General features: G+C 41.1%; 1 protein-coding gene across 2 annotated transcripts; it reads left to right on the top strand.

Moving 5' to 3' along the window:
• Positions 1-542: 542 nt before the first annotated feature.
• On the top strand, positions 543-16,471 carry LOC131102822 (cAMP-dependent protein kinase catalytic subunit alpha-like). 2 transcript variants are annotated; one of them, XM_058048388.1, is made up of 10 exons: positions 543-1,273; positions 10,482-10,543; positions 10,668-10,796; positions 10,873-10,971; positions 11,050-11,132; positions 11,219-11,345; positions 11,433-11,528; positions 11,609-11,731; positions 13,488-13,652; positions 13,743-16,471. In XM_058048388.1, exons 1-10 carry the CDS (start codon positions 1,228-1,230, stop codon positions 13,866-13,868), a joined length of 1,056 nt encoding a protein of 351 aa, XP_057904371.1. In that variant the 5' UTR covers positions 543-1,227; the 3' UTR covers positions 13,869-16,471. The 2 variants fall into 2 exon arrangements, with proteins under 2 accessions (XP_057904371.1, XP_057904370.1); XM_058048387.1 differs by lacking the exon at positions 543-1,273 and adding an exon at positions 7,346-8,685.
• Positions 16,472-16,650: the final 179 nt, after the last annotated feature.

A 16,650-nucleotide genomic window follows, 5' to 3' on the forward strand; every position in this document is an offset into this window, starting at 1 on the left:
CAGCAACACACATAAATAGTAAATGCATGAACACAGAAGTAAGTGATTTTACCTCTAGTTGTTAATTTTAACTGTAAATTGTAAAACAACTCCAAAACAATACTCCCTATGAATAATCCCATATATTTTCACATTTTGCTATAAATAGCCTGTCAACGTCACGCCCAGTCACAGACGGGTCTGGCTATAGTGTTGTTTTGACTACACAAATTGCTTAATAAAACAGTAATGGTGACTAGGTGAGCAATGTAAGATAATATTATTTTATTTGTCAAATGTTTAAGACTTTTTAAAGCATATATTCAAACAGCTGCTAAGTTAAAACAGAAAAAGGTGGACAAACAGCAGCTACCGTTACAGTTGCGGCGTCTATTGGCTACAAGGAAGTCAATAAGGTGGGACCATACGCGACGTCTGTCCAACCAAATCGAGGCAGGAAAACCATATGTCAAGCTGTGTCCAATCATATCCTGCGGAGTTACCTGTCACGTCAATGTCTGTCCACTTAGCCAATAGGAGTCTTAGATGGGCGGTGTCAGCTGGATGGACGACTTGAGTTTCCCTCACGGTGTGAAGATTAATGGAAGGGCTCTGTTGATTTTAGGTGCTGGCTGTTAGACATCGGTCTAGGTGGAACCGTCGTGCTTGGCCTGGCTTCGGAGTGATTGTGGATGATATAGAAAAAGGAATCATCTGGACAACATATTTATTAGCCATATCTTCACAGAAAAAGGCGGCCTGCTTACATTCAGCGCCTTGTTTGTTAAGGCCACTGAGCAACGACTGCGAGGGACGCTAACAGCTAGCAGCTAACTCGGTTACACATATTGAAAAGAAGAGCATTGACAGCAGCTTTTCCATTTCCTGGACTGTCTTTGGCTATATGTAACCTTCATTTGAAGATATTGTACAATAGAGCGATTTCCTGGATTTCCTGTGGGTGAATTGGTGTTTGACAGGCTACCGAGCTAACACCCACTAGCGTAGCATAGTTAGCCTTCTGGTTTAGCCATCTGTAGCCTCCGACTTGAGGCTTTTGGAGTTCTCAAAACGGACCGACAGCAGTGGAATATAATTCGACGTCCTTCTCAAAGAATGATAAAGACAAGCTAGAGGACCACCGATAAGGAGGAAATCGATCGCAATCAACCACTTCTACGGGAGTCAAAAAAACAAAACAAAAAACAAGTCGGTCCCAACTACAGGACTCTTGACTGGGCTGCCATCATGGGCAACACGCCCACTGCAAAGAAAGGCAATGAGATGGAGAGTGGTGAGTATATTTATTATTTTTGATTGCGTGATTCCCTGTCTGCAAAACGACAACTGTTAAATATTATGCAACCCACCGTTAACGATGCCTGTATATGTTTGCACACTAGCTACATCGTGACTCCCATTGGAACAAAAAGTGCATTTTATTCATCCTTTTGTGGCAAAGCTTATGATTAAAGTGCCCGGGGGGTGCGTCCAGGGAGGCAGCACCCACTGCAAGCTTTTTTTGTTGTTGTTGTTGAGCTCTCCCTGTGGCCTTCATTAGATTCCTCCTCCTCATTGCTATGAAAGCTTACGTGCAGGCTAATATTAAAACCCACTTCTTATGTACAATCAAAATCCACTAAAAAAATCCTTTAGTACTGCTTCGGAGCTTGATAGTGTCTGGTTGTCATATGATGCATGCACGTTGATCCTCTGGAGGCACAAACTTGGGACCTGAGCAGTCTCTTGAACATCATGTGATGAGAGAAGCCCTTCACAACAAGGGAGCTTCTATGTACACAGGATACACAGTACACAGGCTATGCTAGATAGTGATTGTGTCATCAATGAGGGTTTTTTTTGGGGGGGGGTAATAGGTGATCAAATATGCTTTCATGTCTTTTGTTTCAGAATGCCGGTTCACCTCCACTTTGTCAAGTCGCAAAGACGGCATAAGAATAAGCTGTTCCGAACCCTTTAACATACTTAACAGGCATGCAAGTGGAAAAAGAAAACAACGTTGTAATTGGGGAAAAGTTTGAATATTATGGGAATAAAGGCAAAATATTACAATAAATAATATTATGAAGATTAAGAAGAAAATATTCTCTTAAATTTTAATTTTTAATTAAATTTTAAATTAATTTAAACATTTTAAAATTCGATTTTTTAATTAAATTTTAATTTAATTAAAAAAAAATAAATTAGATTTTTTTAATTAAATTTTAATTTCTCTTTAAAAAGAGGAAAAAAAGCATTTAACAGACCTTTTTCTCTTTACATTATGCCCTTTTCCTCAATTTTTGCTGGGTTTGTTTTGGTTTAAATTTATTTCTACAATGTGCTGTGGGACAATTAGTCCCCTGGCTGCACATGACACACCCCTGCCATGTTATATTTCTAATTTCCTTTTGGACCAATTAAGTATCTATAACTTTACCTGACCTGCTAAAATAAAAAGGTATATATTGCGTAATGAACTTACCGTAGTGAACTTACCTTTTGATGGCCCGTGAAGGAGACATAGTTTTTAAGCAAGTCGACTCTATGTTTTGTTTTTTTAATGTTCTTCACCATAGTGTTTGAGGAAGTTGATTGCATTTCTGGTGCTTTTCTACAAGCATAAAAATAAGTTAACACTACATAGCAAAATCTTATTTGTTATTGTTGTAGCCATGTTGTACTGAGCAGCCAGGATGAGCATGCACATATACACCAGACACAAAATTACAGCTATGTTCTAGTAATAGTTTGCAGTTCTGTGGTTATCATCGCATTCATTCATTTTCTACCGCTTTTTCTCATGAGGGTTGTGGGGGTTGCTGGAGCCTATCCCAGCTGTCTTCGGGCAAGAGGCGGGGTACACCCTGGACTGGTCGCCAACCAATCACAGGGCACATATAGACAAACAACCATTCACACTCACATTCATACCTATGGACCATTTGGAGTCGCCAATTAACCTAGCATGTTTTTGGAATGTGGGAGGAAACCGGAGTACCTGGAGAAAACCCACACATGCACGGAGAGAACATGCAAACTCCACACAGAGATGGCCGAGGGTGGAATTGATAGCTGTGCGGTCTGCGCGCTAACCACTCGACCGCCGTGCTGCCGTTATCATCACACTTTTGTGCAATTTAATAATTTACTGTTTTCATGCTTGATGACTGAATGAAGATGGAGATTTTGTGACTATAAAGGCTTATTATTTCCTAAAATGAATCTCCTTTATATTATATAATCTCAGGAGTGTTCAGATTTGTGTTGTTTTCTCAAGAAGCATTGTTTTGTTCTGTGTTGCAACAATCCCATTCTGTCTTTATTCTGTATTATGTGTTGTAACCGCAACAGAGCAGATGTTTTTTACGTCCTATTCCAGAATTATTCTGTGCTGTCTTTATGGAGCAAAGGACTCGGAGCACCAGAATTATTTGCCTCGTCTGCTGGTTGTTGCCAAGTATTGTTTGGAGCTGTACCCCCCCCCCCCCTGCAACCCCCAATTGTTTTCACACACTGCGAGTAGCGCTCGTGTGTGTTCAGTCTGAGCAGCTATCTGTGAAATGAGCATCAGCTCCTTGTTGCTGCTAGAGAGGAGGTGTGAAGAACGGCCAGCTCTGCAGTCCTGCGCCAACATTCAAATCATCCTTTTAATGGCCCGCTGCCCTCCACAGAACCGGGACAGTCACCACCAGTGCCTGCTTAACTTTTCTGATGCTCTGGCTTTCAATGCAAATTGGCATTATTTGGCTTGAGGTCAGGTTAGGGCCACCCCGAAGAGACAGCCACAGCCAAACTTTGTAACATTACAAGAATAGTAATAGTTAGTTGTATGGTTTGGTTTTGTGAAGTTTTGGGAAGTTAAATTATTACACAATATGTACCTTTTTTATTTTCGCACATTAGGTAAGGTTATACGTACTTAATCGGTCCAAAAGGAAATTGGAAATATAACATGGCAGGGGCGTGTCATGTGCAGCCAGGGGACTAATTGTCCCACAATTCATTTTCTGCTGCTTTTTCCTCACGAGGGTCGCGGGGGTGCTGGAGACTATCCCAGCTGTCTTTGGGCGAGAGGCGGGGTACACCCTGGACTGGTTGCCAGCCAATCACAGGGCACATATAGACAAACAACCATTCACACTCACATTCATACCTATGGACAATATGGAGTGCAGCATGTTTTTGGAATGTGGGAGGAAACCGGAGAATTGAACCCTCGTATCCTAGCTGTGAGGTCTGTGCGCTAACCACTCGACCGCCTTGTCGCCCCTCCACAGCACATTGTAGAAATAAATTTAAACCAAAACAAACACAGCAAAAATTGAGGAAAATGCATAATGTAAAGAGAAAAAGTCTGTTAAACGTTTTTTTTTGCCTTTTTTATTTTCCAAATATTGTAACTTTCTTCTTAATCGTCATCATATTATTTAATGCAATATTTTGAATTTATTCCCATTCAAACTTTCCCCAATTACAACTTTGTTTTGTTTGTTGCTTGATAAAAGTAAAATTGTTTCTTTAATATCAGCTCTAACGCTACCAAACTGATATTATTTTCCCTCATAATATTCAGTGTTTATTCTCTTCTCTTTAGAATATGACTTCTATGAATTTTTTTAGTTTATTCTTGTAAAATTGCAGTTGTTTTTTCCAATTTTTGCTGTCTGTGGAGACAAATGTTCCCTGGCTGCAGAAGCCCACAGGAAGAAGCTGATATGTTGCAGGAAGTTAAGGAGCAATTGAGGTTCTGCACTCTGTATCCTCTGGGCCTTTTTTTTTTTTTTGGCCTTTTAAAATGTTGGATTTCCCATACTGCATATCAGCTGGCTTGGCCTGGCCTTGTGCCTTGTGTTTTTTTTCACAGGCTTCAGTAGGAGGAGCGAGAGGATGATACTTATACTACATAAAGCTGATTTGTCAAAGTGGGCGGACCTTTGCATCACGCTAAATCGTTAGCATAGTGTCATAATGTTGCTGTTATTTGTTTGTAATGGATATATTGATTTATCGAACGAGTCAAAGTGTTGTATTCAACACCATTCAAACTCATGCAAGTCATTGATTTTTTTTTCTTCTTTATAATGTAGTGTCACTGGGACTATACTCCCTGTTACCCAGAATGCTTTGCTGTACAGTTTTTGTAAAACAAGACTGGAAAGCACATTGTTAGAGCTCACATAGTATTTGGTTAATATTCTGCATTATACTTTGATAATGCATTTAGTTTTTTTTATCCACCTATTGTATTGCTGTGTGTGTGAGGTACACTACATTTGAGTACCATCTTGACCCAAATTACATAAATCAATGATGGCATGCAAAATGATCTTTGAGTCAATATCTGCCGATAATTAATAGTACAATTATAGACTAGCAAAAAATTATCATGAGAGGCCTATTTGTTTGTTTTCCCCTTTTTATTTTGCTGTACTGGAGTAGTGATGTCCCGCAGCCATGCTTTTGTTTGTTTTTACACACACACACACAAAGTGCAGCCGGTCAGTTGTCTGTTACGTAAGCTCACACTTTGTATGTAAGAATGGTTGTTATTTATTGTTCACTACTGTCAGCCTGCTAACTTTTACTTGTGTAATTGTTCTGCTAAGAATGATCGCTCTCCCCCACCCCCCCGTTACACCAGCCACAAAGGAGGCTCGTATTTTCCACTCCTGTGTGTGTGTGGATTACATCATGTATGTCATGAAGAGGCACCCCTGTGAAAAGCGTAACCCTCTGCAAACTATAAATATCCCAAACATGTCCTGCCCACTTCTCTGTAAGAGGACCGTGTTTGTGTTTCTAATGCTGATCGCTTCCCGTCTCCACTTTTCAATGCGCTTTGTTGTATAAGTCTGATTGCTGCCATTCCGCTTTTATTGTGGAAATGGGGCCTCCCCAGATAAGCTTGCTAGCCTGACCTGACCTGTGAAATCAAGGCCAGTGGTCACAAGATAAGGGGGAGCTTGTTTTCCTCCAAACCCGTTAGACTTTGCTGCAGAACCAGGATTTATTTGCCTCATTTGTTTTTAACCTTAACTTAATATCTCAAGGGATATTGAATGGCTTTTTATGCATAAATTAAGTACATTTTAACTGGTGGGGCTAGGCCTGTCACAATAATGGATAAATAATTATAACTATATATAATTATGACATTCTTGATAAATTGGTATGCATGTATGTATGCGGGTTTGTGTGTTTGCTCTTCTCTCTGTGATAGTGGGTTCTCATTCATTCAGCCTCTTTGTGGAGGCGGGGCTACTAGCTACAGTAGCCACTACCCTAGCTGCAGTTAGCCAGCTATGTGAGCTCACGGAGCCAGCATACGCTAACATCAATGACAATGCCACAGGCGCAGAGTGGTTTTAAACAGAATTAACACAGACGACCGACATGGACAAGTTTTCTCAACTGGGGGAAAAAAGGGCAGCCGCACCTTTGTTTCTGACAGAAAATGATTGTTGAGGCGATTATTTTCCCCTCAAAATTCTTCACATGACACCCCATATTGACAATATGCAAAGGTTTTTTTATGCTTACAAAGCTGGGAAACTCAGGGTTCTTCACAATAAGATTGGCCAAACATGGCTCACAATAATAATTATATCTCAATATGATAATGGGGTGTAAGAACAGCAAAAAATAATTAGTTTATATTTTGCAGCCCTCAGCTAGGGTAGGCTCCAGCTTACCCGTGACCCCTAATTAGGACAAGCGGTGTAGAAAATGGGTGGATTTTTTGCAACATGTTTTAACCATGGCAAGGTTGCAAAAACAAGACTGTTTTTACTTTAGGTGAGACTATTTTCCACCCATTCAGAAAACACAGCACCTCGTGTCTCCCAAGCACACCAAAAATAAGTATTTAGTAGTTTAGTAGTAATGATCTAATCACCAGAAAGAGACAAGAGAATGACCTGGATAAGGTTGAGAAGCATGAGCACACTGATGACGATAAACAGTGTAAAGTAAACTTGTCTCTTGATTGAATAACACAGTACTTTGCATTTTAATTTAAAATAAATAAAAAAAACTCTTAACAGGCACATTTATCTCTGTGAGCATGGCGACGAAAGAGAGGTGGCTTTGCATGTTTGTCCTATTTTTGCGATACACCCCTTACATCCAACCTACATAATCCAAACCAATCTACACTTTTCATCTCTTGTATGCTAGCACATATTTCTCTTTCACTATCCGGGGAGCTCCTCCTATATGACATAAAATGGCAACTAATTGATTAGCAACGGTGGGTCGGAGACGATTATAGCAGCTGTACACGTATTTTAATGATCATAGTAGAAAAAAAAAACATCCACATGGTGTAGTGATAATCCATCGTACGATTGAATAACATTTTTTTTTTTACTTTTGTACTTGCGAAAAATACTTTCAGTTTGATAATTTATCGGATCTGAGGCCAAAAATGTTGATCAGGATATCCCTCATTTTGGATTAAGGTTGTAACCTAATGGAGAATGAGTGAAGCACTGTGAATATTTTCTAGGTACAGTGTACATTAATTATTGTATGTATTACTCGGCCATTATGTTCTGCACCCTGATTGGCTGTAGACCATTGTCAATCAATCTCCTTTGTTCCATTTTCTGTGGAAATGGTGGTCAATAGTCTTGTGGTGTAATAGTCGCTAGCAATATCGCTAACTGTGTGAGCTGCTTGCCACCCAACAATCAACAACAGAAGAAGAATAGGAAGATAACCATCTTAATCTTCGGTTCAAGGACTAGGATGAGGAGGATGACAACAGGTGCAGTTTGTATTAACAAGGATACAAAAACGCTACAGCCGAATGGTGCCAGGACGCGGCATGGTCAGATGAGTAAATACGTGTGAGTCACTTAATAATTTCTTGCGTCCAACCAACTAGATTCATCATTAAAACACTGAAGTTCGACAAATTAAGAAAACTGGTAGACCAAGGCCAGAATTCTGTGTGCTCCACTCGTAAATGTGAGTCAGCTCGCCCGAATGTAACCCTCTTTTTCCTGCATCAGAGTAGGCCATAGAGGGCCTGGAGAGTGATGGAGGATTGATTGTTCTTTTTTTTTTTTTGGAGGATCAATTGAGCATTGGAACTGCACAGACTATTTGGTGCATGTGGGTGCCTTCCTGATTTAAAACGAGAACTTTTTAATTTTCAAACATGCCATTTAACTCAAGTTTAACTCAAGTTTGTTGCCACAGGCCAGTTTTACTCTGAGATTCTTCTTTGGGTTGGATAAATGAATAAGTACTCGTGTTTAGGCCCCTCCCATCTGTCGATTTATGTTTACATCAATATGTATCCGTGTGTGTGTGTGTTGGCGATATGAGCGAGGACAGCAGAGAGAACTGTGTGTACAGAATAAATATTGGTACAAACCAAGTCAGCGAGAGTGCTGCACACTGGATGCTATCTTCCAAAGCAACAGTTCCTGAGTAAGAACGAAGACACCACCGTGACGAGGACGAACGACTGCTCTCATGTGCATGAACGAGGACTGATTATAGGGAGGCGGGAGTAGAAGGCCATGAGTCTGTGAGTCCGACGAAGGCAAAGAGGGGGAGACTCTGCCGGGCTAATGTGTGACAGGAAGAGCTCCAGGAAGCACGCAGGGAAGAGGGAGTCATCCTCTCGCTCCGCCGAATCATCTGGCTCGCGCTCGGCGGAAGCAGTCGAGGTTCCCATAGTCATCCCAGATGGTAAGAAGTTTGGATGTCTGCTTGGTAGTCATAGAGAAGATTACAAAGAGCACATCCAGAGAGCGCCCTGCAGAACCCCAGCTTGAAGTAACTCCTTCCACCATGAAGCTTCCATTAGTCAGCTTGCATTGTGCTCACAGTTTTGTTGCAACTCACTTGTATGACACTATTATTTACATGTATCTCACGTAACAATTTACAATAGATATGGTCGCCATTTGTTATCAAAAGTGTTGCTACATGTTGGAATTCTTACATCTGACTACCCGTGTGTGCACTTTGCTGCAGGCTGTTGTTTCACATTGATTATTCCGACATGCCACATGATCCTGACAGGCTCAATCCGCTTTAGTTTTTCCACTGTTTGTATACTACACAACATGCTGTAAGAACACCCCCTTTTCCCCTGCAACCTATAATAGTGGCGCACAATACCAAAATGTAACGTCTGCCATCACTACGCCTATAAAGAGTCATGCGTCGTCCGCAGTGAGCAAAATGTGAAGGCGGAATGAGGAAGGACTGGTTATCTCCATGTTCCCACAGAGCACCGTGATTAACCCCATAAAGATAAGGGCAAGAAAGAAATGAACTTCTGCATATGACAGGTCTGAATACTGTATGTCCACAGGCGTGCCTCCCGCCAGGCAATGCCTTGTCATTCATTAGCAGCATCCATAAATGCCAATACACTATATAAAGGCCATTGTGCAGAACAACTGCTCTCCATGCTTTGCACTGGTGCATTTGTTAGTCCACAAAAAACGATCAGGTACACCATTTGATGTTTTCATTTATGGTAATGGTAATGGTTTTATTTCATTTGAACATGCATCAGATTACAATTGAATGCATCACATAATCAGTTCACAGTTCCACATGTCCAAAAGGAGTAGGAAGAAGCAAAGCTTATTAAATCCTACCCCTCCATCTGGTACTTTTACAATCAGTAACTGTTACATTTGTTCACTTCCTGCTTTCCTAATATAGTTTAAGTTTTTTTTTTCACGTACCGAAGTACGAGGTGATATGACCATCCAATGACATAATGGGTACCATAGTAAGTGTCAATATAGTGATATGTATAGCACATCATGACTCTTCATCCTTGTATTTAGCAAACATCAACTGCTTGTATTGTTTCTTGAATTGGCTCATCGTTGTGCATTGTTTGAGGGTCTTACTCAATTCATTCCATAGTTTGATTCCACATACTGAAATGCTATGGCTTTTTAACATAGTCCTAGCATATGAGTGTTTCAAATGTAGTTCTTCCCTGAGATCATATTTCTCCTCTCTTGTAGAGAAGTATTGGATGACATTTTTAGGTAATTGGTTGTTTTTAGCCTTATGCATTATTTTAGCTGTTTGAAGATGAACTATATCAGCAAGTTTGAGTATTTGTGATTTTAGAAATAAGGAGTTAGTATGTTCTCTGTAGGCGGCATTATGAATTATCCTTACTGACCTTTTTTGCAGTACATTTAGCAAATTTATTTATTTTTAACCCGTAGTCTGAAGCTTTGAGCCCATGGTTACCCACCAAATGGTGAAACTATTCCTAACTGTTAGGGAGGTTTTGTGCATCTTCCTTTTTCCATTTTCCTGAAATTGTTATCTTCTACCGTTTTATGTTTTGTTTATGTTTTGATAGGCTGCATGTAGCTGTTAGCAATCACTTCAGACTCCTGTGTAGACGTCGATGGATGTGCTGTACATACATAGCCCATGGGAAACAGTGGGCTCATCAGTGCTGAGCCTAATATTCAATTCTTATGTCTGCTTTTGTTCCACAGTGAAGGAGTTTCTTGCCAAAGCCAAAGAAGATTTTCTAAAGAAATGGGAGAATCCAGCACAGGTAACACGGTTGTCATTATTGATGTCAGACTCTGGGAATAGTCCCCACCCATGAACTGTTTATTAGAGAAACAAGGCGCCATCTGCTGGCGATTGTAATAATCATCTCCCTTCATTCTCCACAGCAAACTGCAGCTTTGGACCACTTTGAGCGTATAAAGACTTTAGGCACCGGTTCCTTTGGCAGAGTCATGCTGGTTAAGCACAAAGAATCAGGCCTGCACTTTGCTATGAAAATACTTGACAAACAAAAGGTAAGCTTGTCTGAATCCTAGCCTATTTCTGCGTTACTTTTGGTGTTTGCTGAGTGTTTTTCTCGGTGTGTTGCAGGTGGTGAAGCTGAAGCAGATCGAGCACACGTTGAATGAGAAACGTATCCTGCAGGCAGTTAACTTTCCTTTCCTTGTGCGACTGGAGCATTCTTTTAAGGTATGGATTGAGAATAGTACTTTCCTCACAGCCTGCTCATCTCTTCATTTAAATGAGATTTTTCTGTTCTCCCTCCAGGACAACAGTAATCTCTATATGATAATGGAGTACGTTCCCGGAGGTGAAATGTTCTCACATTTGAGGAGAATCGGTAGATTCAGGTATTGTATTTTTCCCCCCACTCATCTTCTGTCCTAAATGCTTGTATGAATATTACAATATTACATATCCCTATGTTTTCTTGCAGCGAACCACACGCCCGCTTCTACGCAGCACAGATTGTACTGACCTTTGAGTATCTTCACTCACTGGACCTCATCTACAGAGATCTGAAGCCAGAGAACCTGCTCATCGACCAGCAGGGTTACATTCAGGCATGGCTCACATGTTTGACACCCTTTTTTTTTACTTTCAAGAAGTGAGATATTGCAGTGTTCTGAGGTGTGTGCACTCTCCTGCAGGTTACAGATTTTGGCTTTGCGAAAAGAGTGAAAGGTCGAACCTGGACGCTCTGCGGAACCCCTGAGTACCTGGCACCAGAGATCATCCTAAGTAAAGTGAGTGTTTTTTTATTTTATTTTTAATGTCAGAACTATTTAAACTTTACCTTACTAGCCATTGTGGAATATGTTTCCAGGGCTACAATAAAGCTGTAGACTGGTGGGCTCTGGGGGTGCTCATATACGAGATGGCTGCCGGGTATCCCCCCTTCTTTGCAGACCAGCCCATCCAAATTTATGAGAAGATTGTATCAGGAAAGGTGAGTTGATCTACGTTAACTCATTATTTCTTTGTTTTTTTAAACCTTGAGTTGCATTAATTAACATTAATGGTAGATCATGGTGGATAATACATGGGCTGTGCTCATATTGGGCCATTTCAGCCAGGATGGCAGTTATCACGGTTAACTGGAAGAATTAACGCAACTAATCCTATTGACACCTATATTCTATTTAACACCAAGTCTCTTGTCACTCTTTATGTGGTAAACAAAAGCAAATAACCATGCACGCATGCAACATATTGGATTGCTCAAAACAGATTCTTCAATAACAGATGCAATTTATTCATTTTCTATCGCTAATCCTCACGAGGGTCACTATGGTCCTGGAGCCTATCCCAGCTGTCTTCAGGCAAGAGGCAGGGTACACCCTGGACTGGTCGCCAGCCAATCACAGGGCACATATAGACAAACAACCATTCACACTCACATTCATACCTATGGACAATTTGGAGTCGCCAATTAACCTAGCATGTTTTTGGAATGTGGGAGGAAACCGGAGTACCCGGAGAAAACCCACACATGCACGGGGAGAACATGCAAACTCCACACAGAGATGGCCAAGGGTAGAATTGAACTCGGGTCTCCAGGCTGTGATGCCTGCACGCTAACCACTCGTCCACCGTGCACCCCTGGATGCAATTTATTCATTCATTCATTCATTTTCTGCCGCTTTTCCTCACAAGGGTCGCGGGGGGTGCTGGAGCCTATTCCAGCTGTCTTTGGGCGAGAGGCGGGGTACACCCTGGACTGGTCACCAGCCAATCACAGGGCACATATAGACAAACAACCATTCACACTCACATTCATACCTATGGACAATTTGGAGTCGCCAATTAACCTAGCATGTTTTTGGAATGTGGGAGAAAACCCACACATGCACGGGGAGAACATGCAAACTCCACACAGAGATGGCCGAGGGTGGAATTGAACTCGGGTCTCCTAGCTGTGATGCCTGCACGCTAACCACTTTATACACCGTGCACCCCTGGATGCATTTTATACTAGAAATAAAATACTATGACACAAAATGATGGAAAATTTAAACCACATACCACTCGCAGTACGATTCCAAATAAGACTGTAAATAGTCTACATATTGAAAGAAATTGCAGTAACACAGTAAACTACAGTGTCATTAAATCACCCTTCTTGCAAGCCAAATAATCTGAATGACTGAAAACAGTCCACTAGGATCTTGCTATAATATTGCTATAATAGAATGTGTCATTTAATGAATACCATCCCCACTCTGGCAGGTAATTAATGACGGTGGCAACCTTGCACAAAATAAATCATTAGAATGACTCAAAAGACTGGAAAGAGTTCACATATTAATGGAAATTGCATTCATGTCAGTGATCCCCGCTCTTGCAAGTAAGAACACCAACAAACATTGTAGAAAATAATCAGAAGGATTCCGAGAAATTGCAGTTAGAAGAGCAGAATAGAGTATGTCATTTAATGAATGCCATCGTCACTCTTGCAAGTAATTAATGACAGCAGCAAGCTTGTACAAAATCAATAAGACTGGAAATAGTCCAAGAGTCTGAGAAATTTCAGTTAAAATAGCAGAATAAAAGTGAGCGTGTGTGAGTGCAGGCCAGCGGGGGCCACAAGAGGGAGGGGGTCCTGACACTCATGAAACGTCAGGGCACCCTTAAGAGGGTTGAAGGAAGCTCCTTGGCGTTTTGTCCCGGAGTATTTCATTTATCCACTGATTTTTTTTTTGCAGGTCCGCTTTCCTTCCCACTTCAGCACGGACCTGAAGGACTTGTTGAGAAACCTGCTTCAGGTGGACCTCACCAAGCGCTTCGGCAACCTCAGGAACGGCGTCAACGACATCAAGGGCCACAGGTGGTTCACCACCACCGACTGGATCGCCATCTATCAGAGGAAGGTGAGTGTGGCGCCCCTTTTGAAGAACACACCACCGCCCCTCCCTCCTTTATTACCCGCTTACTGGGAATGTGGCAACTATACGTTCCAGGTTGAAGCCCCCTTCATCCCCAAGTGCAGAGGCCCCGGCGACACCAGCAACTTTGATGACTACGACGAGGAGGAGATCCGAGTGTCCATCGCTGAGAAGTGCACCAAGGAGTTCGCCGAGTTCTAGGTTCCATCCGCAGATTTAGATTGGGGGAGGGAGTGTTTTTGGGGGGGAGGGTGTTGATTGGACTGCTTATATTTGTGTTACATCCCTCCCCCTACCCCACTCGCCGTAACATCCCCGCCTCTTGACGGGGAGGCACGGCCAAGCAATGAGGAAACATCCAGCAGAACCAGCAGCGTTGCCTTCTTCTCCTGTTTTTTTTTTTTTTTCCTCAGCTGTTACCTGTTCACCTCTTCATCCCCACTCGCCAACCGAGTCAAAGGTCCTTTAGCTAAACTCGTATCTCGGCGGTCGTCGCACAGCGTCGAGGCAGCCATGTTGTTAAGGTACCCTTTTTTTTTTTGGATTGTAGTGTCTTGTTCATGACCTCTCACCGCCGCTCCCATCCCGAGCAATACCGAGTCCCAACAGATTGTGCCTATCGCCGTGCCAACCGGCGCTGAGCTTTAGTCGCTACATGTGAGAAAGATTTATCATATTTGCTATTTTTGGGGGGGGGTTGCATCTCACGTCCCTCCTTCATCTAACTGGTGATCATTTTGTCCTGTTTGTGTTATTTAGTGTTGAGTTAAAAAGGTGCATAGCCACACTTCTTAATCTTTACATACACGGGTGCATCTCAACAAATTTGCAATATAGAAAAAGCTATTTGATTTCATGAGTTCAATTCAAACTAAGCGTTTTGCAGTTAATTAGCAGATTAGCGCGCCAATCAGTAGTTTTCACAATTTATTCAAATATTAGATAACGAATTTGGGGTCTTTATTAGCTCTATGCTATAATCATCAAAATTATTAAATTAAGAAATACATTTTTGCAGCACGGCGGTCGAGTGGTTAGCACACAGACCTCACAGCTAGGAGACCAGGGTTCAATTCCACCCTCGGCCATCTCTGTGTGGAGTTTGCATGTTTCCAAAAACATGCTACGTTAATTGGCGACTCCAAATTGTCCATAGGTATGAATGTGAGTGTGAATGGTTGTTTGTCTATATGTGCCCTGTGATTGGCTGGCGACCAGTCCAGGGTGTACCCCGCCTCTCGCCCGAAGACAGCTGGGATAGGCTCCAGCACCCCCGCGACCCTCGTGAGGAAAAAGCGGTAGAAAATGAATGAATGAATGAATGAATACATTTTTGATTTATTACATTTTATGTGTAGTCGGATTGAGCTACTGAAATACATAAATTGATATTCTAATATTTTGAGATGCACCAGTCTCCATCCATTTTGGCATCGCTGTGAGTTTAGAAATAAAGTTAATTCTACCCAGTTTGCAAACATCATCACAAAGTTTTGTATATACTGCGTCATTGGTGTGCAACCTGCAGCCCATGGGTCATGTATAGCACACGAGAGAACAGTCCAACCTGCCATGCAAATCTAATCCCCCCCACCCACATGTATCTGTGCGCCCCCTAATGGAATTTAGAGGAGTGTCGAGTTAAGACATCTTATTTATTTGTATTTTGGTTGCAAGACAATCACAGACCAATGCTGATCTCAATGCTGGTTTGTGGGTTTGTGGACTCAAATTCTGTATTTTTTTTTTTTTCTTGAAGGTCGTACGCTTGCGCCTGACGCCCCCCCCCCCCCCCCCACACACACACACACACACACTCTTACACCCCCTCCTTCTCCACATGAGGCCCGAGGTGCTAGACTTTGTGTCCGAGTGTTTTTTGTTTTTTTTTGATGTGACGCTCCCATTTTTTTCTTTAAAAAAAAACACAAAAAAGAATGTGATTCATTTCAATGCAGGCTCCAGTAATTAATTGTAATGTAAAGGCTGAATGACTTTTTTTTTTTGGATGTCTTGACTTGGCTGTTGAATGTGTATTTTTTTTTTTTTTTGTTCTTAATCCGGTGATCTTTTGTTTTCTTTCATACCAAAACAGCAAGCTAACTCCCACACTCTGACCTGTCATCATTCTGCAACAGTTTGTGCCCTTTGACCTTTTCAGTGAGTCAAAGCATTGCATTAAAGAATGGATCTCCAACACATGTATTGTGTTGAGTAGAGCACGTGTAACGTGGTCCCATAGCAGTGCTTTTATTTTTGCGTCCTACATGCCTCTTTGTCATTTAGCGCAATTTGTTTTATTTCTATATAAATTATATATATATATATCTCAAACACTCAAAATAAGTGATCACGATATAGTTTTTTCTCCTGTCTTTGCCTTCTTCTAACATTGCAACATTCAAACATAACACTTTTTACATCAGAGACATTTTAGGTTCATATTTTCTAATTGTATTTTCAAAAAAAAAAAAAACTATTCAAAGATTAAAAAAAAAAAAAGAAAAACATCTATTCTTTTTTTTTTTCTCATGACCTGGGTACAGTGATTGTGTAGTCTCATGTACCTTTTGGGGGGAACAATACTGTATAATATTATTAATATGCCTTTACAGTCTTAACTATCTTACCTTCTGGAGAACTTGACAGATACCCTTAGAACACAATGAGTATGTTAAAAGAAAGTGTGTGTATGTATGTATATATATATATATATATATATATATATATATACACACACACACACGCATAAGATATTTTGCAAAAATGTATCATTCCAATAAAGTTTTACTTGTTAAGACTAATCTGTCTGCCTTCTATCTATGTTTCAAATAGCCTTGTAACATGAAAAAAGTACATTTTTAGTGTGTGACCAATGTGCTTTGCAGTAGAACCTTTCCAAGTAAAATATTTTGCAGCATCAAATATCATCCAACCGTCATTTCAACACGTTGACTTCATGGTAAACAACTGGATTTTATTA

Source organism: Doryrhamphus excisus, chromosome 15 (genome assembly GCF_030265055.1).
Source record: "Doryrhamphus excisus isolate RoL2022-K1 chromosome 15, RoL_Dexc_1.0, whole genome shotgun sequence".
NCBI lineage: Eukaryota > Metazoa > Chordata > Actinopteri > Syngnathiformes > Syngnathidae > Doryrhamphus > Doryrhamphus excisus.